Source organism: Melospiza georgiana, chromosome 1, assembly GCF_028018845.1.
Source record: "Melospiza georgiana isolate bMelGeo1 chromosome 1, bMelGeo1.pri, whole genome shotgun sequence".
Lineage (NCBI taxonomy): Eukaryota > Metazoa > Chordata > Aves > Passeriformes > Passerellidae > Melospiza > Melospiza georgiana.
Genome location: NC_080430.1, coordinates 25380085 through 25403557, shown reverse-complemented (window position 1 = coordinate 25403557; position 23473 = coordinate 25380085). Strand labels below are relative to the sequence as shown.

The window sequence follows — 23473 nt, the reverse complement described above, 5'->3', positions numbered from 1 at the left end:
AGGTAGTGAATGGATGGAAATAACATGAAGTGATTTATGTTCAGGTGACAGTGGCGACTCACAACTCCCTCGAGCAGCAGCATTTAGTCTCTAAAGTATATAAATTACATACTTGGGAAACTGCAAGTTGTAGGTTGTAGCCTTGTTTTATTTGGCTGTCCTGACTTTAACTGGGGTTCAATAGATTCAATTTTTCAATTTCAGACCATTAGAGAGAAGAAGGAAAGGAGGTTGTAATTTTTTTGTCTTTACTACCTTGTGATCTTTTCAGCACATAAAGGTCACCTACAGCAGATGTCAATAATCACACTCTTTACAGTTTCTTTAAAGTTCATAATTTTACAGAACTATTTCACAGGTTACTAAACCAAACTAAATTACTTCTCAGCAAGAGTGAATTGGTGCCTTTCCTATATAATTTTATGAGTTCCCTCTGGGTCTTCTCTAGTCCTAGGATTTGAGCATTTGGCACACTATTTGAAACATGAACTGACTGTAAAGGACAGGAATTATCTGGATGTTTCAAAAGTAAAATATTAGATATTCTCCTCCAGGAATGGTTAAATAGAGACACCCTTTTTATTTGAAAGAGAAAATTCTTGGAGTCAAAATGCTCTTTGAGTGACTTCAGATGGAAATTTATGTCAGGTTTTCAACAGTACAGTTTAATTCAGCATGTTGGTCAGGCCTAGCACCTAATTTCTCAAGGTGCTATGGGTTCAAAACTCTGACTGAAATCCCTCAGACCTGCAAGGTCTTGCAGCCTTTATTAAGCAGCCAGAAGTGCTCATACAAAACTACAGACTGCTTCTCAAAATGCAGTCCAACACTTTTTTGAGTCTTTCTCATGGAAAGGGCAAATAATACCATATTCACTTACTGTATTTCACAAAAAGAGGGGGAATGTAATGAAGGTTTGACTAAGGGGAATGTGATAGAAATGTCTTTATTTGTTCAATTTTACTAAATTGCTGCTTTTTTCCTCCAAGGCCTTGAAGAAGGTAATTTTCAGCAAAAATTACATCCTAACTAGGATTCATGGCATTGATTTGATTTTACTTCTTTTAACTGAAATGCTTAGAATTTAAAAACTATTTCCATACATGAGGGGTGATAAGCATGTACATCATTTGATGTGTGTGCTGTAAGCCCATAATACCAACAAAACAGATACACTTGTTTACTGCAACATGGCATCACTCCCATGCAGTATCTGTTGCATATCTTACACCAATTAAATCCCACATTGCTTCTTTAATAATATTCTTATTTCTCTTTCCTAAGTTTCAGCATTCAGGCAGTTGCAAATAAGGAACTGTTTTTCAGGATTCCATGTAGCATTTCTGGAACAAAAAGCAGAAGGAAAATTGGTTGTCCAACACCCAACGCGGGGGAAAGCACTGCCCTCCCTCTCAGCACCAGCTGAAAGCGAGCAAGGGCTATTGCGGTGATTACCAAGTTTCCTCTTGTCTATAGAATCTTCAAGGTTGTTTACCTTGGGTTTATTTCTTGATCTGAATACTGAAAGTTCAAAACATTTCTCCAGTACTGTTGAAACAGAGAATAAGAAGCTTGTATTTCTTTCTGGGAATGAGGAAATGCCCAAATATTCAACTTTACTTAAATACGTATTCATGATGAGTATCCACAAAGTGGAAGGCTTAACAACTCTCACTTCAACAGTAGTTGTGTGAGTGTGTAAGAAGAAATTACACTGCTTCTTATATGGTGTAAAAAGAGATTTTACACATCTTAGTGAATCTGGTTTTCAGCAGTGAAAATATGTCTTAACATATTTTTTTCAAACTAAATTTTTAATTCAATTAGTCTCACAACAGACAAAGATATTTTTTATCTCTGTTTCAGACTCTATCCTCCTGTGAGTATCTTAAAATATTTTCTTTCAAAGGGGGCTTTTTGAAACCAATGCCTGCAAACTTATTGCTGATTATTTGTACCCAGATATTATGCCCCAGAAAATAGGGAATCAAGACTTGTATTTACACATATTCTTAACTTTTAAATAGGTAAATATTTCAGCAATTTCTTCCTTCAGTTTTTAATATCTAGGGGTCTTTACCCATTAGAAACAAAATAAAATGTATGTTCATGAATGCTTACATATGAATGTAACCACCACAGTAAATTTAGAATATTGGTGTAATTCCAGTAAATGAAATGAAGAAATATTAAACTAGTGTGGGGATTTATGTCCCTTTAGGCAGACAGAAATCTTGGAAGTCAAGTACCGCTGTAGCTCTGATGATTTTGTCTTTTCATTTCAGTGACTATTAGAAAAGAATTAAATTGAAAATTGAGTTTGAAAATACCAAAGTGGATAGAGTAATAAGTAATATTAAAATAATTACAGTAACAAGAAAGCATACTTAATCCTGCATAGCAGAACTGCAGGTTTTGTCTAATATACCACGAGATTTTGCCACAATAAATGGAGAGAGGGAGAGTTCCCTTGTTTAAACTGTTAATATTCCAGCAATGTTGTATTGACAATTTATCTGTTAGTCACGACACAAAAATATCTTGCACTTCCTCAGACCCAAAGGTAAAGCATTTTAATTGCGCAGTGCAACATTTTTTCTTGTACTGGCTCTTTATCAGGAATATTTCAGTACACAAGCTACATTTTCATATTTAATTGCAGTTATCATCACACCTTAGCCTGTGGCTATACATTTAATCAAGTAAGAAAACTCCCACAGACCTACTGTGTAGACAACCCCTGTAGAGCATGTTATGGAAGCTCAGTCTTTATGAGAACAACTGATTAGTATCTGTGAATTCACTCTTCAGGGATAGTAGTCAGGATGTTGCAAACAAAAAATAAACTTCCCTTGGGTAATCCTAAGCACTAAGGAGAGGTGGCATTCCAGAGATACCATGAGCCCTTTGAAAGTGTGGCCAGGTAACACCATAAAGAGCCCTTTTCTAGATAATGTCTTGGCTTACTATTTCCTGGACTAAACTTCTCATTCAAGTTCATATGATGTGGACACTAAAAGAAAATAAACTCTTTCAAATCTGATGAAGGAAATGCTGAGAGGGAGCAACTGGGAATGCTTTCTAAGATCAGCCTTGGACAACAAACCTGGAGTAAGTTTCAGGCTTCAGTTCAGGACCGAAACTCAAGCCACCACATCCACTTTACCATCTGTCCTGCTACAGTCAACAGTATCAAGTGCATCTGATACAAAACTTAGCAAAAACATCTCCTCTTCACCCAGAGTGATCTAGTCCGAAAAAACCCCCACTATGTACACCAGTTCAAAGCCCCTGACCCCTGTAAGGGTTACAGGTGAAGCTAGAACTCCTTCTCAGGGTGAGGTGTCTCCTAAGATGTCAAATCCAAGGCTTTTAATTTTAAATACCCTGTTCCACTAACCCCATTTCCCTATTCCTACAGAAAAAAACATAACTGTTCAGATGAAACAGATTTAGACCTTAAAAGATGTATTCTTTTGGTAATACGAACTTTTTCCCTGACTTTTCACAAGGTGTCCACTTTTTCCCAGGTGATTTTCTCCAGAGCAGGGCTGTTCACAGTAAAGGCAGCAGTGGCCCAAAGTAGCAGCTGTCCTGATGATATCTTTCCTCTTTATTTTCCTTTGCATCTGCAGCTCGCATGGAGGATGCCACATGCTCTTCCACAAGAACTGCAATGGTAGTCAGCTGAGGCTGGAAAAGGACATTATTTTGTGTCTAGTATTTACTTTAGATCAGTGCCAGCCCACTCTCAAAGCCTACCTTTATTTCCTCTGCAATGGTGTGCTTGGCTGAAGATTACTATTCCCCTACTTAGTAAGCAGCCTCCTGAATTGTGACAAGCATTTCAAGATAAATGCTTTTGAGTCCTACTTTTATCACAGTTTGAGTCCCAGCTTTATTTCCTGAATGGTACAGCTATACTCCAAAACAGTTTTTTCCCCTCAGCTATCTCTACACTCCTAGTTTAAACACCCACAGTTAATCTCGTGCAAGCCTCTAGCTATTTTTTTGGAAAAGCAATTTTGAAACCAGCAATCCAGTCTCATTTTCCATGATTTTAAAGGAGGTAACAGATAATTTCAGACATGGGTAACAAAGGCAGGGAATGAGGAAAATGGGTGTCTCCTGTTCAGGGCTGCTGAGTTGCCATGTTTACAGCTCCAAGCAGGCTGCTGACCAGCCACAGCTCCATCTGTAAAATGATCCAGCTACTGTACTCTTGACTTTTGCAAGTTATGAGCAGCCACAGGAGATTGTGTAAGTGCTGGAGCAGCTGCAGAACCTTTCCCTCACTGAACTACTGAGGAGGCATGCCAGCTTGTTTGTGTGCTCCTCCACAACCTTTCACCTACTTTGGCTGTTTTGGCTACACTGGGAGCCCCCAGCAACTTGACAGCTTGTGCAGCCGCTGCGTCGGGTGACAGAAAGATGAGAACGGGAAGATATGACCTTTGTTTTTAATGCTATTTCTGTCCTTTTTTCCATGTAAAGGGCCACATAAATATTTAGAAAACAAATGTATCAGTAGGTTAAAGTATCAATCCAATTCCATAAATGCAGACCCATCTGCAGGTGGAGGGTGAGTGATTTGCCCTTGGTACTGCAGGAAATTTCATGAAGTGCTGTGAATATGACTCAAGCACTTGTCACCAGACTGCTCTGCTTACTTTCAAAACTTCCTAGTGCTACCATTAATTTCCACCCAGACTTACTACTCCTTCTGGGTTATCATTTGCCCTTCCTACAGAAGCTGAATTAGAAGCTGCCTTTGTCCCCAGCAGAAAATGTTAGTCTGGTTCCATAAGAGAAAAAACTGATGATGTTGCCTGCCCACCTGTTCACCAAACTGTCCCTCCTAAGAATTTTAACCAAATTTGAATAATCAACTCCCTACAAACTGTGTACAAACTAGCAGGTGGTTTAGGGAGGAGAGATTAGAATTTTGCTACACACTGGATAAAAGGGAGGGGAAACTCAACCAGACTCATTCTACTAAAGAGTAGCAACCACATCAGCAGTCATCCCACATATTCTGGCTGGTCAGGAGAGGGCACTCATCCCAGCATATCCTATTGAGTCTCCAGCATTTGTCAGCTTAGGAAAAAGATCCTTACATTTTTTTCTGTTCCCACAGAGAAAAAGGAAAGGCAAAAGCAACCATGATACTTTTTTTAGACATCAGCAACATGGTCAGGTATTACACAGGCTGCCTGGCCAGGAACACAGCTCTGACCTCAGTACAGCACGCTGTGTCTCCGGCAGGGGTGACCACACAGGGAACAGGAGGTGAGAGACAGCTGATTGCAGTGGAGAGCTATTAGGAGACAAATGGACAGGAATCCAGGCTTCATTCATTCCACTCTTCTGGACCCATCTGTTGTGGAAAAAAGTAGAATGTTAATGCAGCTCCATTTTCTTAAGCATAGTCAGCAAAACATTACTGTGACCAAGCAACTGCAAGTGTTGCTACTGCCTTTTCAAAACTTGCCCCAGGGCAGTTCAGAAGAGGAAAGCTGAAATATCTAATCAGCAGAAATGAGACCCCCTCCGATGAATACTCCAGAATTTGGCACTGCACTTCATAGCCATTGTTCTCTGACATCTGGACTTAAAACTGTCATGTGTTTCAGAAGGAAGGTGAAATGGTGGTTGGAGAGGAAATAAAGTGAGAACATTGCTAAAGATAGGAGAGATGGAGGCATTATATGAAGTGGTTACAATTTTCACAGCCTAGTTCACCTGCATCTTGGTTGATGATGAATCCTCATATATTGTTGCATTTGTGCCTAAAACTTAGCTGTCTTGTTCAACATTCAGGACATCCATAACAATTACTTCACAGATATATAATTTATATATGCAAGAATAGAAATTAATGTTGTTCAGAACCTCCTGTAACATATAACCATCATACAAAGAGCAAGGATCAAATCTGAATTATGAAGGAGACACACTTCTTTAGAAGATCATCTGAGTAAAAAACCCTCAGCTGTTGTGCTGCTGATGTGCAAAATCCTTGCAGAAGTTTGTTTTGATTTGAAAAACACCCAGGTTTTGAGTTACTGGAGCCTTGTCCTTTTAACAAATGGGGAAGGCAACACGCTTCCTGTATTTCCTGCAACTACAATTTTACCTTTGTTCACAGCTAAATTGAATATGTAAGATATTTGTTCATACCTTACTGCATATAACTACCAGGAAAGCAATAGGAAAACAAGCTGCTGTAAAGAAAATTAAAGCAAACAACAGAAATTGTTCTTAGTAGACTATTTTCCTAATCAGACTGCTCACAAAGGATATTTGAGTTACTTATATTAAGCAGGCTCAGCACACCAACAGATTAAGTAAAGCATCTCATAGGAATAGAAATAATGACTTTATAAACTGCAACAACTGCCTGCTGCAGAGAACTTCCTGATCCATATTTTATTGCAAAGAATTAATTTTTTGGTCCCTGCTTGCTACCAATTAGTGGCTTAAGGAAGAAAGTGGAACTAAACAAAAGCTATCATACATGTTTCATGGTTTAAACAAATGTGTATGATAGTTTTATTTCTGTGACTCATCTGCAACTTGCACTCAAACCAAGTTTAAACAGTCAAAACCAAATCTCAAATTCTTTAATTTTTAACTTCTGGAAAGGACAGGAAAAATCGAAGTCATTATATTTGCTTCTATTTGATGTCTAAATTTTGCTTCATTTCACATTTCATATGCCAACATTCAATCACTGTGGAAAACCAGAATATATCTCATGGAAAAATAACAGAATAAATCTCCCAATAAAATAATAAAAGAGGGAGCAATAAAATAATAAAACATAAAGTACAGCAGGAGTAGAACCATAAGTAGGGATAATAGATATACTAGGAAGGCAAAAATAAGATAAAGTTAAAAAAACAGTCTAATGACAAGCTAAAGTATTTTCCTCCGTCTATTAAACTACGTGCACAGCTTTCTTGTGAGGAATTTGATCTTCCTTCCCTTGAAAAAGAGTTTACATGTTTGTGTGCATAAATATATGCATATAAAATTGGACTGGAGAGTTGTATGCAAATATTAGGACACAATTACTTTGTATTATTTTACTGCCACAGACCAAGATTTCAGATGTCAGAAAGCCCTCTGCTGACATTGATTCCACTCTTCCATGCCTTATGCAAACCCTGCCCTCAGTGAAGGGGACAGGCTGTGGTGGGGAAAGGCCGGGCAGCAGGGAGACCCAAGCTCCTTCCTCAGCAAAGAGGAAAGGTGAGGGGGCTTTCCCCAGCTCGACTGTCACCCTGGGAGATGAGCTGTCCCTGAGAGCCCTGTGTCATCCCCTTCTTAGGGCAGCTCTACGACAGTAAATAAAGGCCACATGCTGATCTGGGGCCAGTGCGTCACCAGCACAGCTGTCCTCCGGTATTTGGTCACTATTAACCAGGTCACAGCCATGACCTACATGTCAACAACCTGAGGCTGGGATCTGATTTTGCTCCCTTTGCCTTCCACGCAGTCGGCCAGCCGACCCTGGAGCTACCCCGTCAGTGCCAGCACTGCAGCACCCCCTGTATGAGTGCAAACACACAATGCCCCGGCACCCCTCAGGCCGGGCCATGGTGCCCGGCACCGCCTTCCCCCGAGCCCTGGCGCCCACTGGGTGCACAGCCCGCACAGAGACGGACCCCGCAGCCCATGAGGGGCGGCAACAGCACGGCGCCCCCGCAGCTGGGCACGGCCGCCCTGCCAGCCTCGCCCAGCCCCTGCCTGATGCACAAGGTCACCGCGAGCGGCGCAGCAATATTGTGCCCAGCACCATGTGCCCTGGCCCCGCGGATGCCCCCCGGCCCAGCACCCCGGGCACTGCCCGTGCCACTGGCGAAGTGCCCACCGGGCCGGGCCGGGCACAGGGAACGCCGCCAGCGCCGTCACGAGGGGCCCGGGGGGCGCGGCCTGCCGGAGCCCCGCCCGCCTGCGATTGTAAATAGAGGCGCCACGTGAGGCCGCCCGCCACAGGCGAGGGGACGGTGACAGTCCCGGAGCCCGCGGAGCACTCGCTCTCCCAGCGATCGCTTACCTGCCACGCACCTGCCGGCCCGGCAGCGATGAAGGCCGCCCGCATCGCCCTCCGCAGCGCCGCCCCGCTGGCAGGGGCCAGCGCCGGCAGCAGCAGCGGCCGGTTGCCACAGGAGGTGGAGCAGTTTTCCCGCTTCTCCCCCTCCCCGCTCTCCATCAAGCAGTTGTTGGACTTCGGTGAGAGTCGGGGGGAGCGGAGGGAGGTCGGGCTGGGGAGCAGCCGGGGCTCGGAGGCTCGTTTCCCCATGGAGGAGCGAGCCCGGGGGCTGCCGCGGGCGGGGCGCGGGAGCGGCGCTCTGCGGGACAGAGGAGGCGGCGATCCCCGCCCGGAGGGCTCCGCGCTCAGCCAGCGCTGAAGTCGCTGCCGGGCCCCGGCTCAGCTGCCCAGCGCCAGGGCGGAGGAGGGGAGCGGGCACGCCGGGTATTCCCAGCCCCGGGGGTGGGTGGTGGCGGCGGGGCGGTCGCCTCGGGCGGGGACCCTGGCCGCAGTTACCCGCCGACCAGGTGCCAGGGGCTGGAGACCTGCGGGTGCCGCCGTGAGAGCTGAAGATGAGCTCCAGCACTGCTTCGGCGGTGTTGGCAGCGTGCGGGCACTGAGGGGGACGCGGGCTGCGGGGCGTGTTCCTGCTCCGCGCACAGGGGGGCGGGAGGAGCCTCCGGCCGAGCGAACGCGCAGTTCCAGCTCCCGTTATCGCTCTGGCGGCTGTGCGCACATGATACTGCCCGACGTCACCCCGAGCAACCTCCTGTTTACAGAGGCCGGAGCGCTTCTTAGGGGATTACAATTCAGGCTCGTGTCTAAGTCGGAACTGTACAAGTATTCCGTCCGGGAACACGCTGTGTCTTACTGTCATGTAAACAGCGTTCTGCATAAACATATAACGCCTAACTCTTAGATGAGCCGGCTAGTAAAAACCTCACGATTGCAGAGAAATAGAGTCCTGAAGTTCATGGGAAATCAGCAATCTGTATTTCTATCTTGAAACTTCCCTTAAACGAAAACTATATTTTGGATTTATTCATAGGCTCGACTAATGGATGTGAGAGAACTTCTTTTGCATTTTTGCGACAAGAACTTCCTGTGAGGTTTGCAAACATCTTGAAAGAAATTGATCTTCTTCCTGATAAATTACTAAGCACTCCATCAGTAAAATTAGTAAGAAGCTGGTAAGTATGAACTGCTCTAATTCAGCATGCAAAGTTACACAGCTTTGAGATACAGACTTCTTTGAATAGTAGAAAGTATAACAAAATACAGTAGAAATACAGTTCCTTCATGAAATCTGAGTTGCAAGCTGTTACACACTTTCCTTTTCTAGCATACTAAAATTAAATTGCAAACCAATATGATTATATTGTTATCTTTAAATAGGTGTGGGGGGCAGGGAGTTAACAGTTTGAAATAGCAAATAGAGAAGGGAGAAAAGAAAACGTGTTCTGTTTCCATACAGCATTACAGACTCTTAGACCCACACGAAAGGGGAAAGCAGGCTATGTACTTGTTTTGATCTCTCACTGAAGGAGTTACTAACAGAGCTTCTATGCCAAAGTATATCGTCTTGACCTGTGCAGCAAGTGTTTGAAATTCAATTACCATAATCCCTGCAGTTGACACAGGGGTTGAAGCTGATTTAACCTTGCTTACTGGCACAGTTGCATCATTTGCCAGGATGGCTGACATAAAGAGCAGAAGTATTAGAGTCAGATCTAGAAACTCTTCTTAATGTAGCAAACTGTTGTGCCTTTGCTGTATGCGTCAGGGCTGTCAGATGTTAGTGCAAGCGGCTCAGCTACTTAGCTTCTGCCAAAGCTGATCAGATTTGGAAAAATTTTGCTTAAGTGGATTCCTGATTGGCATTGTCGTTTGGATCTTCTTCTGAAATACATCTCTTCTAAACAATTATAAGGAGATCCTGTGTACCTTAAGTGAGGGCTTAGATTTCTCTCTGGTGGCAGGCACAAGAAAAGACTGAAAACTTTTGGTGTTCAGGCAGCCAAGAAATGTCCATCTGTCATTCCATTGTTGGTTGTAACTTGGATATTTCAAAGATAATTAAAGCTCCTAGATAACTTATTAGGACTAATGATGTGCACAAGACAAAATATTTTTGATATTGCTAGATTATTAAAAATCAAATTAATAGCATATATTTCTTATCTTCTTTTTCAATAGGTACATCCAAAGCTTAAAGGAGTTGATCGAATTCCATCAGAAAAGCCCAGATGACCAAAAAGTCTTATCTGAGTAAGCTTTTCATGTTTTTCTTTGAACTTTTTAGTTCACATTCTACTTGTCACAGTATATTCACTTTAGACTAACAGCCATGATGAGCTGAATTTGATAATCTAGCAGGAAGAGCTGAGCATAGAACAAGCTGGCAGAAATCTCTGACCATGTCTAGCAGTGCTGCAAATAAATATGACCTGTTGCAGCCTAATTTCAAGGTCATATTGCTCCTTGAACTGTCATGACAGAGAAATACAGAAAAAAATATTATCTCTGCAGTCATATCTCTGCTTTTTTCCAAGATGTCAGCTTGGGATCTTTTTCCTTTTCTTGCATTTTCCTCTGCTCAAATAAATGAGTAAACAGGGGGTGAATTTGATATGGCTCATTATACCTTTTGTTTTAAAAATGCAAAATACTTCTGTGTTAGATCAATAAAGAATTACTTCTAAAAGAGTAAAAAAAAAACTACACCGTATTTTAGTATTAATGCTGTTAAGCACTTATCTGTGCTGGTGCTGGATTAGATAATTACTTTATACAAAGCTTGCTTCATGTAGTCTGAGAATAATGTTCTAAAAAGATTTTTTTTTTTTAACCTAGCTTTATAGATACTCTAATTAGAGTCCGAAACAGACATCATGATGTGGTTCCTACAATGGCACAAGGAGTAATTGAATACAAAGACACTTTTAAAGTGGATCCTGTCACCAATCAAAACATCCAGTATTTTTTGGATCGTTTTTACATGAGCCGTATTTCCACCCGGATGCTAATGAACCAACACAGTAAGTAGAAATTTTTACCTGAGAAAAAATTTCAACCTAATGAGTAACATGTTAATGTAAACACTTCTTAAAACAGCTGGGGAACTGCTTTACATGATTTCATGTGACACTGAAAAGTTAGTAACTGAATCTATCACTTAACAAAGTAATGGGAAAACTTGTTTTCTAGACTAAAGAACAATTGAAATAGCTCTTTTGTGGAGTATGTAGGGATATCATTCTTTATGTCTGAAAAACCTTTAGATGTGAGCTACAGAAAAGCCAACATAGTTTGCTGACAGTAGAGAATACTTTAACTCATAAAAGGCATAAACAATATTCAGTATTTAATGTAATTATATGTTGCAATCACACTACATTAGTCTCAGTTTTGGGGCTTTTTTATAACCCACTCTTTGGGATTAAATGTTGTATTGTCCTCATGTCAAACAGCTCTTCTTTTTGATGATAAATCTGGCTCGGGGCACCCAAGGCACATTGGAAGTATTGATCCTTGCTGTGACGTTGTTGAAGTAGTGAATGGTGCGTACTCTCAGAGCTTTAACGTTTCTCTTCCTGATCAGTGTCTGTATCTGACTGCAAGCAGTTTGGGTAACCAGCTCCAGTTGCAGAGGATGCTGACTGGCTTTAATTGAAATAGCTGAAAGCAGTCTTATCAAAGCATGAGCTTTTAGAGGACAGAATTTAAAATACAAAATAGCAGTAAAAAAAACCATGTTGGAGGAAGTCCTAGCTAGTGACAGATGAGGTAGGAGTTAAGTTGTCTGAGGTGTTGAGATTGGCTTTACCAACTGGTAGATAACAGATCTATCAGTTCCATACAATTATCGAACTGTACAAAGATTTGCTCATGCTTCTGTAATTGCCCATTGTTCTCAATTTTTAGTGCACACAGTGGATGCAATGTTATCATTCCCTTGAGACACATTCCAGACTTAGACTGTTGAACACCTTAGCAGCTAAGGTGGTTAAAAGCTGTATTTTTTGCCTTGCATTTGAATGAATTTTTACATTGCTTGATATTATACTTTATATAATTTATTTAAATGACTATTTCAGATGCTTATGAGAGTGCCAAGATGTTGTGTGACCAGTATTACTTGACATCTCCAGAACTGAAACTTACTCAAGTGAATGGTAAGATAAGAGCCTATCATTATCCAAAACTGAGTCAAAAGTCTCCTAATTCTGTAACCTTAGGACACATACCAGTTGATCTGGCTTGGGCTAGTTCCTCTTCCATTTTCTATTATAGGCAACTCATTCAACCTCCCATGTTAGGACTCAAATATTGGTGTACCTTAAACACAACATTTTTGAGGTACCATTTATAAATTTGAGAAAAGTTAGACAAACTTGTACCTAAAGTAATATGAGAAGTTGCTAGAGAAGACCTCCATATCTGGAGTGAGGAACTGGGGCTTGTGACAGAAATGCTGGGTCTGGTCTGAGCTGCCTGCATGTGTCTGGTCACAGCAGTCTGCTTAATGTTTGAAATCCTTTATAAATAAAAGGGGAATAAATACTTGATTTTTTTATTTGTTTATTTGGAAAGAAACTTATTAAGCAAGTGGCAGTTGTAATGTAAATACTGTAATGAATGCATAAAGCTGTTTGCCAATTTTGGAGGGGGGAAAACCAAAAATAAAACTTGATTTATTTTTTTGTTTGTTTTGGCAACTTGCTCATTGTAAAATTTGGATACCATAGAAAAATATCATCACCCTTTTAAGTGTTTTTATTTTTCCTTTCCTTTAGGAAAAGCTCCAGGAGAACCAATTAACATTGTATATGTTCCATCTCATCTTTTTCACATGCTTTTTGAGCTCTTTAAGGTATGTTAGTATAGACTGAGAGAGTGAAGTGGGATGTGGGATTGTGGCCACCAGTAGCCTTCTGCTTTTAGAGATTACATCTGCAGGTTTGCCCTGCTGACTTTTCCATTGTGAAATGGACAATATCTTTAAGGAGTAGTGAGTGCAGCTGAACTTCAGTGCAGCCAACATGACATACAGAAGTCTGGCAACCTTTAGCAACTGCTGAACTTTGCTCTTCTCCTGAAACCTGTTGACTTTAAGGGAGTTATATTATTTAATTTACAGTGCCTGAGTTGATGTTGGGCAAGAATGTTGTAATCTTTCACTCAGAAGAGTCTTGGCTATGCATAGATGCTTTAAATTGTGAGACCTCCTCTCACGCCTTAAATGATGATAAATCTGCTCGCATTATGCCAAAATGCTAAGTGTGTCCCTTGGAAACCAGGCAGTGATAGGAGTAGAGGATAATTTTGCCTCTGTGTAGATGAGATTTGGTTTGAAGTGCATGGATTAAGCAACGTCTGATCACAGTAACCTTATTTTCCATAGAATTCAATGAGAGCAACTGTTGAATTCCAAGAAAACAGTTCCACCCTTTCTCCAGTTGAAGTGACAGTTGTTCTCGGGAAAGAAGACCTGGCAATCAAGGTATTTTGTTGGCCTACTACAATGGACTTACTGTAATGTTTGTTATTATACATGCATAGCTGGTTCTATTAAAAGATCTGGCCTCTGAGAACAGGTCGAAGACACTGTGCATGAGCACAAGAGCATTCTCTTGATGATGTGAGCCTCCATGTAGCACAGTTATCTAGTTGTATAATAATGTGCTGCAAAACAAATCTTTGCATTTATGACTGTTGGAAAGGTGTGTTCAAATAACAGCATTTTAAATACTATTCTTAGTGCATGCTTGTTAACTTTGTTCTCTCTTAAATCAGATCTCAGACCGGGGAGGTGGTGTTCCCGTGAGGAAAATTGAGCGGCTGTTTAGCTACATGTATTCCACTGCACCAAGGCCAAATGTGGATGATTCTCGAAATACCCCTCTTGTAAGATACTTTCAATACTCCTGTTGCAATTTTGTTGTTGTAAGTGTTGGTGGGTTTATAATGAAGCACTGTGTCCATCCGGCTGTTCTGTGGGGTATTTAAAGATTTACTGTGCCCCATAAGTATGAAATTACACTTTCTGAAACAGAATTTTAGTATTTAGCTTAATGGACAAAAATATACTTTTAAAGGCATAAAGAAGAACATTACAACCTGAATCTAACCCCCTCATTTTTTTTTTCTTGCCTTACAATGACACTAATTTTCTTTGTCCTCACTCTCCATTCAGTCTTCAAACTTACTGTAGATCATGGAGTCTTTCTGGAGGCAAGCACAACTGGAACAGTCTTTGAGACTATTATGTTTATCTCCCAGTAGAAAGCTCCTTTTACTAATCAAGCTGTACTAGCAATAACAAGAGAGGGAAAAATACTGAAATTTAATGTGCAAAAGTGGGACATATGTATAGACCCTCCCTCTTCCATGGAGATCTTTTTTCTTGTGACTTGGAGTTTTTAACGGTCAGCTTCAGCATTCTCAATGAAACTGATTAGAGATTTATGCTTTCTTCTAAGACAAGAGGAAATTCAAAGGATTTTTTAACAGCTTAAAAATTTCTGAAGACTTTTCAGCTATTTAACTTGAAGCCATTAGAGCTAGTAAAAAATAATTAATTTTATATTGTGCTTTATTTTTAGGCTGGCTTTGGGTATGGCTTGCCAATTTCTCGTCTGTATGCTAAGTACTTTCAAGGAGATCTAAATCTTTACTCCATATGTGGTTATGGAACAGATGCTATCATCTACTTGAAGGTATGTATTTAAATTTAGTTACATAAAAGACTACTACCATCAATGCAGTGGGATAGCTACTTTTTACCATTTTAAGGTAAACAGATTCTCTGCTCATGAGTAGCTCTTGTTCTTTCTTGAGAAATGACAGATTTAGTAACTGGTTTTTAAATGGTATCAAAAAAAGTCACTTAGCTTTAACTAGTCTACTTGAACAACTGCTAGTGAGAGCCCTGTTGGTTTTCAGATTGTGTTAAGGTGTTATCTACTTGTTCATGGAATACCAAATACTTGAAGAGATTGAAGTCTGAGCAACAGATCTGGTTTGTTTACTCTGAAAACCAGAAAGTCTTATAAACTAAATCCTTAAGGAGTCAAGGTGCTACTCAACATCTGCCACATAGCCCCTCTGTGGGATTCAGATACCAGTAATTTTGAACACTAGGCATGTAACTTGCACTGCTGTTTCTATGAGAAACACATGTTCAAACACATGCAAACAACACTACATGCTGTTTTCTGTGCCTAATAGTGGGAAAAACTTGCTTTGAATTCCTCTTGCTAACCTGAAAACACTGAAGCACAAACAAGAGCAGAAGTAGGAAAGGAAAAGACAGTTCAGATATATATATGTATATAACACTTCTTTCACTGGAATTTTGCAAATCAGTCCTTTTCCATGTATTCCTGGACTGTCTTGAAAACATGTTAGAGGCTACTGCTTAAGGCCTATGAAAAAAGCATAAATAGGATGAGATGTTACTGCAGTTGTCCTACCAAATTACCCAACCAATCATAGATACTGAAACACATAAACTACCACACCTATTGCAGAAACATTTGTGCAGATAAACTTTGTTTTGTAGTGTCACTGGCTTAACGCTTCAGGCATGCTGAATGAATTTTTGCTGAGTGACATTATTGAGAGATATTAACCTGTTCCTTCTTGACTTTTAGGCCTTATCAACAGAATCAATAGAAAAACTCCCAGTTTTTAACAAATCAGCTTCCAAGCATTACCAGGCTACCTCAGAGGCAGATGACTGGTGTGTCCCAAGTAAAGACCCAAAGAATATGGCAAAGCAGAGTGCAGCTTCCTGAAGAGAAGCTGATATCAAGACATCCCAGGGGATCAAGCTGGCTTCAAGAGCAGCATTTGGAAGTATTCATCTACCTTCAAACAAGCAAGTTTCAGGACTAGCAGAAGAAAAAGAAGATAAGAGTATCATAAACATAGGCTATATGCACTGAATCTGAAACCTTGCTGTGGACTTCAGGATGAGGAAAATAGGAGCACATATGTCTTTAAAGAAGAGCTGTGTATAGAGAAAAATCAAGCTATTTTTTTACTATGATCAAAGACTTGGTGTGGTAGGGGTGTGCAATTTTTAAATCCTGTTTAATGCTTGAATTCTTAATACTGACTGATAAACGAGTTATGCTGATGCATATTTTTCTGTTAGAATAGTTATCAGCAGTTTATTTTATTACAGAACTTCTCAGGTAGATAATTAGCATCCATACTTTAAAGTTGTATTTATAATGTTTGGAAAAGATCTACTTAACATGGCAGTCTTGTAGCAAGATACAAACAGCGTTCAAGTACAGCCTGACTGGAAGAGGGGGAGCCTGGGAGGTAGGGACAAAGTGTTTGCCATATGTAAGGAAGTCCCATTTTAAAAAAAAAGCTATTCCAGGAATAATTAAGTGATCTTCATCTTAAGTGATGCCTTGCTCTGTGAGTCACACTGCTAGATATTTTATGTTAAACTGTGCATGGGAAATCAGCCAAGTAGGGCTTCAATGCATAAGGTAATGAAGAAGAAAATCAGGATATTTTTAAGACCTACTAAAAAGAAATGGAAAGCTACTTGGTTATAATAGCTCTAACGTTAGGGTACATCTGGCCTTTGTCCCTGTATTCTGGAGATTGTGTGCCAAGTCAGTTAGGATTTACCAAGAACTGAGGTCAGACATTGCACGTTGAACAGAAAGGTTTTGGTGATGTGTATTGTATAAGCATGTTGTGAAGAACAGCATGTTTAAAATACAGTCTTGTGGCTTGTTTCTGTTATGCTGTTAGATTAGTGGCTCAATACACTAAACCAAAATTGTCTTTTTCAGATTGTCCAATTGTCAATTTCAAACTGTCACAACACCATTTTAAATTGTCAAACTTGCAAATTATCTTTTTCAAATTTGTGTTGGACCACATCAGCTCAAAGATGTACATAGGGAATCTGTACCCTGAAAGCTGCAGATGAGCACTGAAGGTCTGTAGAAAGGTTTTCAGGAGTGGTGTTGGAACTGTAAAAAATTATTCTAAGAACTGTTCATTGCAATGGAAAGAGCTTAGGAAATGTTTCAGAATGTAAACAACACTAAAAACTACTGGAAAGCTTTTATGAAGAGCAAAATAGGGGCAATCCCACAGGAAAAATGCCAGTGAGAGAGAGTTGTTCAGAAAATGTTCCATTCTCAGTAAGCTTCTTCCTTGCCCATCTTTGTGTGTTTTCACTTTTGTAAGCAAGGTAGACTTTAACAGATGCTAAATTATTGGATGTTGCCAAGCTAGCCAGTCAAAAGTTCATCAGGGATGTAGAATATTACTTGAAATTAATTTTGTATTAATTATCATATTATCTTCTGTTTATGTGATCCTTTGCAAAAAGTTACAAATACAGTAAAGCATCCTGCTCAGTGTGACAATTTTCTATTAGAGATTTCTATTTGTAGGGCAGAAAATGACTCGATATTCCACTGTAAATCTAAAATGGTTTTCAATAGGAAACTACCTTTGCATTCTTGAAGTCCCGTTGAGATATATTTCTCATTGAAAATAAAATATATTTTGATATGCCTCATTTATTTTAAAAACTAATTTTATGTATTCATGATATCTGCTGAGCATGATGATCTCAGTACTGCATCTAGGCTGTTTTTATCCTGGTGAATGAGCTGTAGTCACCAAAAGTCACCAGATCATGCATCTGAGCTCAGCTCAGTGAATGATATGGCTAATAAAAAAGAAATACCTTTGTCTAGAATATACAGGTGTAAAAAAGCTGCTTTCACTATCAAAAGTAATTGATAGTTGATGATTTTTGAATGGAATACAAGGTCACAAACACATACCAAAATAGTCATTGTTGTTAAGTACACACCATTTATACCTTTCTGTCTGCATCCAGTAATGCTTGAACCTGAGTTATGCTCTGATGGTACACTTGTAACACAGCTGCAGCTGCTTCAGTTAGTAATTTCTCTTTCAAAGCAGCTGAGGCACATATGTGCTGCAAAAATGTTTGTGATGCTGCTTGCAGAGCAAAGCTGTGGAACATTCATGATGCAGGCAGAAGTTGTGAAGCACTTAAGGAACACACATGAAATCCGTGTAGTATCTAGGCTATCTACCTAGATAATGCTACTACTACTCCACATTTTGCAGCATTCACTGACTTTTTATTCTAAAAGCAGAGCTGTAATTTTAAGTCTTTAAACTTGGATGTAGATGTTGAAATAGTTTTATAATAAAATGTTTTAAATGCTTGTCTGTGCCTTTGGTTTTTAAAAAGTCTGATGCAAGCAAGGGCTTTTTATTTTAAATCTTAGGAAATGGAGTTGAGAAAAACACTCATACCATGTGAGGTACAGCAGGGGGGAGAAACACTGGAAGAATGATCTGCTTATGCTTAATGTTGCATTGGTTGAGAGCTTACACAGTACCTAAAATCAGTGCATCACCTTAGCTATGTCCTTACTCTTTTTAATTAGAAGGGTATTCATTTTGAGATGAGAACTGGGAATGTTCCATCAGTGTATGTTCTGCACTCTAAAATAGTTGTCTTCAGTTTTGAAGAGTGTGAAAATTGACTAAGAAAAAAAGACATCCATCACTGGGTTTATATCTAACTAAAAAGTTTTCCCACAGACTAAAGGGATGGCTGTCTTTCAGCTCTGAAGCAATGGGCCAGCTGGCTTTTCATAGCTGGTGTGAAAGAAAATGGTAGTGATCTGATGATGTCATGACCCAAAAGTCCACCTGTACAATTGGTGCTTTAGCAGAGCTGTGTTGGCCTGGGGCCATCTTGCATCTCCCTTAATTTTAAGAGGATAGAGTAACTGTAAAAATACACATATACGCTTCACCTGAAAGAGGAGAGGTAATACCAACCTAGGTGTCTGGCAGCAAGTCTAAAAGTGACAGCCTTGTGTACTGAGTTTACCTTCCTTAACAATGAGAGTTTCACCTTCCTAAGGGTTTTGACTCATAATGCCAGGGAAGCAGATGACATGGCATCCCGTTCTTGCATTTTGCAGTTACAGAAATGTACCACTCTGACACATACCAGTGTGCCAGGTATGTTGGGAGAAACAACCCCAAACTAAACTGCACCAGGGACTTCAATAAACTACTACAGCCAACAAAAGGAAACCAACAACAAAAACACACATTGTGTTTTCCCATCATTTTTACCATGCTGCAGTCTCTGTAGGCAGGACTTGCATATTTCCTGTCTGGTTTTCAGAAGCAGAAATACACATACATGCTTTCTACACCTTGCCTATGACAGGCTTGGGAGCAGGGGTGCCCAAGTGCAGCAGGATGGACCCAGCTGCTGTCTGTGCAACTCCCTGTTGAGCTCATGGCCCCAGCAGACCCAGGACTCTGTGCAGCACACTGTGCACAGACCACCAGTCCCAGCCAAGCTCCTGCAGTCTAGAAGGCAAAATGTGGGGGTTTTCCTTCCCCTGCACAGGTCCAGTGGGTAAGAGGCCATGCACCAGCTCTTGGTCACTGTGTGGGGCTGTCTTGTTGCTGGCACGTCAGGGGGGCACTGACATCAGCACATTTACCCACGGCTGGAGTGTTCTGGTTTCACAGGAGATAAGCAGGCGTTGCACTTTCGCCCTTTGCTCTCTGATTGGGACCTTACACAGCCAGGTTCCTGATGTCAACAGAAACCACGCCAAAGCACCCTGTGTTTTCTCTTCTAGATCATTAGCTAAAAAGTGTACACTGATTGCTGGTTAGTGTTACTGGTGCCTGGGGCACAAATCCAGATTAATCTCCCTGGAGCCTTGATACACAGTTGTTCATTATCATAACTTCCCTATCACTTAACCAAGTTTTTAAATCTGCCAGACTTTGCCCTTTACATGCAATAATGTCCTTCCCAAAGAATTATTACAAAACAAGCTTTTCTACCTTTGATGAGAAACACTACTGGACTGGAAAAATAGTTGGGTCTTTTCCCTCCTTATGGCAGCAATGATGACTTTAGAGAATTAGGTAAAACACCAAAGAAATTTTTGCCTATAAGTTCTTTAGCCATTTGGCAAACAGGAGGTAGAATATGGCAGTTTATGATCCCTCAGCTCAGCTAATTTTTGGGGGTGGGGATGGTGAAGAATAAGGGGCACACTTCTGCATTAACATCTTTGGGTTTATATTTCCCAAGAACTGACAATACAGTTTTAAATGCCTGTGTCCTGACCCTGCATTACAGGTCCTAAGGTGGCTTTGCACATCTGTGCTGTCGTACACATTTGGACAGAATGACTGATTCAGTACCTGGCTAGATGCTGATACTGCTCACAGTCAGCAAGGAGAAAGGACATGTTGGTAGGCAGCTTCAGTCAGTCCTGCCTCTCTCCACTCACCTCACAGGAAAGAAAGGGCAGAAATACCCACAGGCAGTCTTAATTCTTCCTCGCAATCCCAAGTGTTGGGCGTCAAAGCAAGGAGCTGGGACACAGTCCTGGCACTTTGGAATATCCTGAGGGCTCTTAATAATGTAAGATTTTTATATAAACAGAAAAATACATATGGAAGGCTTGTATGTATATGTATGATCAGGAGCTGCTCCTCATCAGCTCTCCTCAGTATTCCTCCTGCAGCTATGAAAGCAAATCAAAGCAGAGTGCAACAAATTGGCTCATGTATAATTAGCACAATTTCCCTGTGTCACACTTGCCTTGCAGTTCCTAACAGGAAGAGGAAAGAAAGGAAAGCATCTGATTTCCTGCTGTGTGAGGGGCACAGCCTTGAGGAATGAGTCTCACTGCCTTCCTGGGAGTCATGGCCAATTGAAAATGCAGACAGAACTGTGATGCAGGAAACACAGCAAGAGGTGTGACCACCAATCCCACTATTTTGAGTTGCTGAACATTCTCCTGGAATGTGACAGAGAGCTTCTAGTTTAGAACAAGTATGCTTTAAGTTACATTAATGTGATACAGCCCTGTCTGCAAGCCTCAAATAAGAAAAAAAGAAAAAAAAAAAAAGATACTTGTTTACATTGCTGTTATAGGTTGGGCTTTCTGTACTTTGTCACATCACTGGACTGAGCCTGAAAGCTGAGAACCTTGGCATGGGATTGGGCACACCGAGTACGACACCTTATCATGGCACTGTGTACATGGCTGTGTGTGTGCTGAGGTGTGAGCTGGATATCACAGCTGCCTCTCCTGACCAGTGTCAGTGTACCCAGAGAACTCCAGAGAGCTCTTCTGAAACAGACACCTAATTGTGGTGCCTGAATAGTGTCCCCAGTGGCAGAGCTAACTGACTGTAATGGAGCTCCAGACACGGGGGCACCTCCAGGCACCTGTATTTAGATGGCTTCAGCTGTGAGCTGGCTCCCAGCTCATTGAGTGACCTAAAAACAGACACATAGTCCTATATGAGGCAGGCTGGAGTACCCTTCCTGTCTCTCATCTGTCACTCTGGAAGACAGAGGTCTTCCACAAGTCCTTTGTCATGCCTGCTAGTCCCATCAAATACCTTGTTTGGGCAATCCTGGCTTTCTAAAGTATCAGTGAATATTTATGTTTAGGTAAGTGACTCAAGCCCTCTTACTAGTTCTGTGTGGTTGTAGGAAACTGGAAATACAAAGCTCAAAATTACATTGCTGCTGTGTCATTGCTGGCCAGGGTGGATGTAAAATGGAAAATCCCAGACAATGTTTATTCTGCAGCAAATGCCAATGGGATCACTGCAGATGAGCTGGCTGCTGGCACAAACTGTGTCAGCCTGGAGCTGCCTCTTGCAGCTTGTCATCACTGACACTGCTGATTTGTCTGGGTTTGGGACTGGTCCTAGGGCCACATGATCACAGGAGACAGCATGAGCCTCATCACTCTGCACCCCACAGGGCAGCAGGGCTGCCAGACAGCTCTGAGCCATGCTTACTGCTCCTGGGACAGCCAAATACCAATTGGTGAGCAGGCCTTTTACAGAAACTTAGGAGATAACTGTAGCTGATGCTGATTGTTAAATGCCATGAGGCATATGGATGAATCAGATGCACTGATAGCTCTTTTTTGTACTGTTTATTCCTTAGAGTGGTTTTCTCTTCCTAGCAGCTTTACTGCCCACAACACCCTGGGTTGATTTTTAACAAATTAACTGGAAAACAGGTTTGAATACCTGCCAGAGCTACTTGCTGCCTCCTCCAATCCCTGTGGCGTGGAGCAGAGCTAGTAACAAGCACTGCAAAGGCTATTGGTGCCCAGCGTCACTCCCCTGCTCATGAAGGGCATTACAGGTGGAATTCAACCTTCACACAGGGCTGGATCAGATGGTTTGGACCACTCTCAGTGTTACCAGGCTTGTGTCATTGCCTCACAGACCACAGCAAGCTGTTTGCTCAGGCATAAAACTATGGTTGTGTTGACACTTGTTTCTGCTTAGTTAGGGCCTGTTATAAAACCTTCTGCTCTCAACTTTCCCCTGCTTGTAATCAGCTTCACCTCGGGTTTTACATAAGTACACAATGAAAAAATCTTCATTTTCAAGCTCTGGCCAGGGGCACCTGAAGTTTTCATTATTCATGTTATTAATGGAGATGCCCAGAAATCTGCTGATACAAATTCATTCATGTGCTTCTCCTCCGTGGCCTTGCCCTCTTGTTCCTGTGTTCTTCCTAATCCTCCTCCTGATGCCTGCCTTTGCATGGTCTGAGCCTGTCTTCTGTAGCCAAAGGATGGGAACAGTCCTTTGGAGACATGTCACACTTCCAAAAGCTTTTGATGATTTTTCAAGGCCACTGAATGGTCAGTTCACTTGAGGAAAAAAATCAAATTGTAACACCTTCTGCATATTGCCAGGCTAAGAACAACATCTTCTTACATAGATGTTGTTTTAAATGGCAACATCTATGTAAGAACAGCTGAAACAATGGCAGAATTTTTCACTGGAGTGCCATAAACTGATGCAGACAGACCTTGGAAATTATATTTCAGTACTCAGAACTTCCTGAAAGAGATGTTACCATTCTTCTCCAATGATTGTTCTTGCCTTTTCCTTTGCAGCAGAATGATATTCCTCACCTCTGAGTATTGAACTTAAGGCAGAGGATTTGTCTTGACTTTAAATCTGAGCTATAGTAGCCAAACAAAGCAGAGAAGAACTGGGAATCCTCCCAGTACTTCCCAGGAACAAACATATTCACTGCCTTAGGAAATGAGAGTTTTGGAGGAAAAAGGTCTACCCTTATCAGGGGGCTGTTTCTTTTCATATGAGTAGAAAAAGATTCCAGCAAAGCTGTTGACACTGAAAGTGGAAAATAAATGTTTTTCAGCATTTCTTTAAAGTATATTTACACCGGAAAGTTTGGGAGTTTTAAAAAATGTAAACATTTCTAGGAGAATAACAGTATATTGGTATAAATTACAGTAAAATTTCACTTATAGAAGTATTTCTTTACTGTACATTAGTAAAAAATAATAGAAT

General features: G+C 41.1%; 1 protein-coding gene across 2 annotated transcripts; it reads left to right on the top strand.

Annotated features, from left to right (window-relative positions):
- Nucleotides 1-8026: 8026 nt before the first annotated feature.
- On the top strand, nucleotides 8027-18285 carry PDK4 (pyruvate dehydrogenase kinase 4). 2 transcript variants are annotated; one of them, XM_058026313.1, is made up of 11 exons: nucleotides 8027-8238; nucleotides 9087-9228; nucleotides 10235-10306; nucleotides 10892-11076; nucleotides 11509-11598; nucleotides 12136-12213; nucleotides 12835-12911; nucleotides 13443-13541; nucleotides 13835-13945; nucleotides 14644-14757; nucleotides 15694-18285. In XM_058026313.1, the coding sequence occupies exons 1-11, from the start codon at nucleotides 8091-8093 to the stop codon at nucleotides 15835-15837; spliced, it is 1260 nt and encodes a 419-aa protein (XP_057882296.1). In that variant the 5' UTR covers nucleotides 8027-8090; the 3' UTR covers nucleotides 15838-18285. The 2 variants fall into 2 exon arrangements, with proteins under 2 accessions (XP_057882296.1, XP_057882303.1); XM_058026320.1 differs by lacking the exon at nucleotides 11509-11598.
- The last annotated feature ends 5188 nt before the right edge of the window (nucleotides 18286-23473 follow it).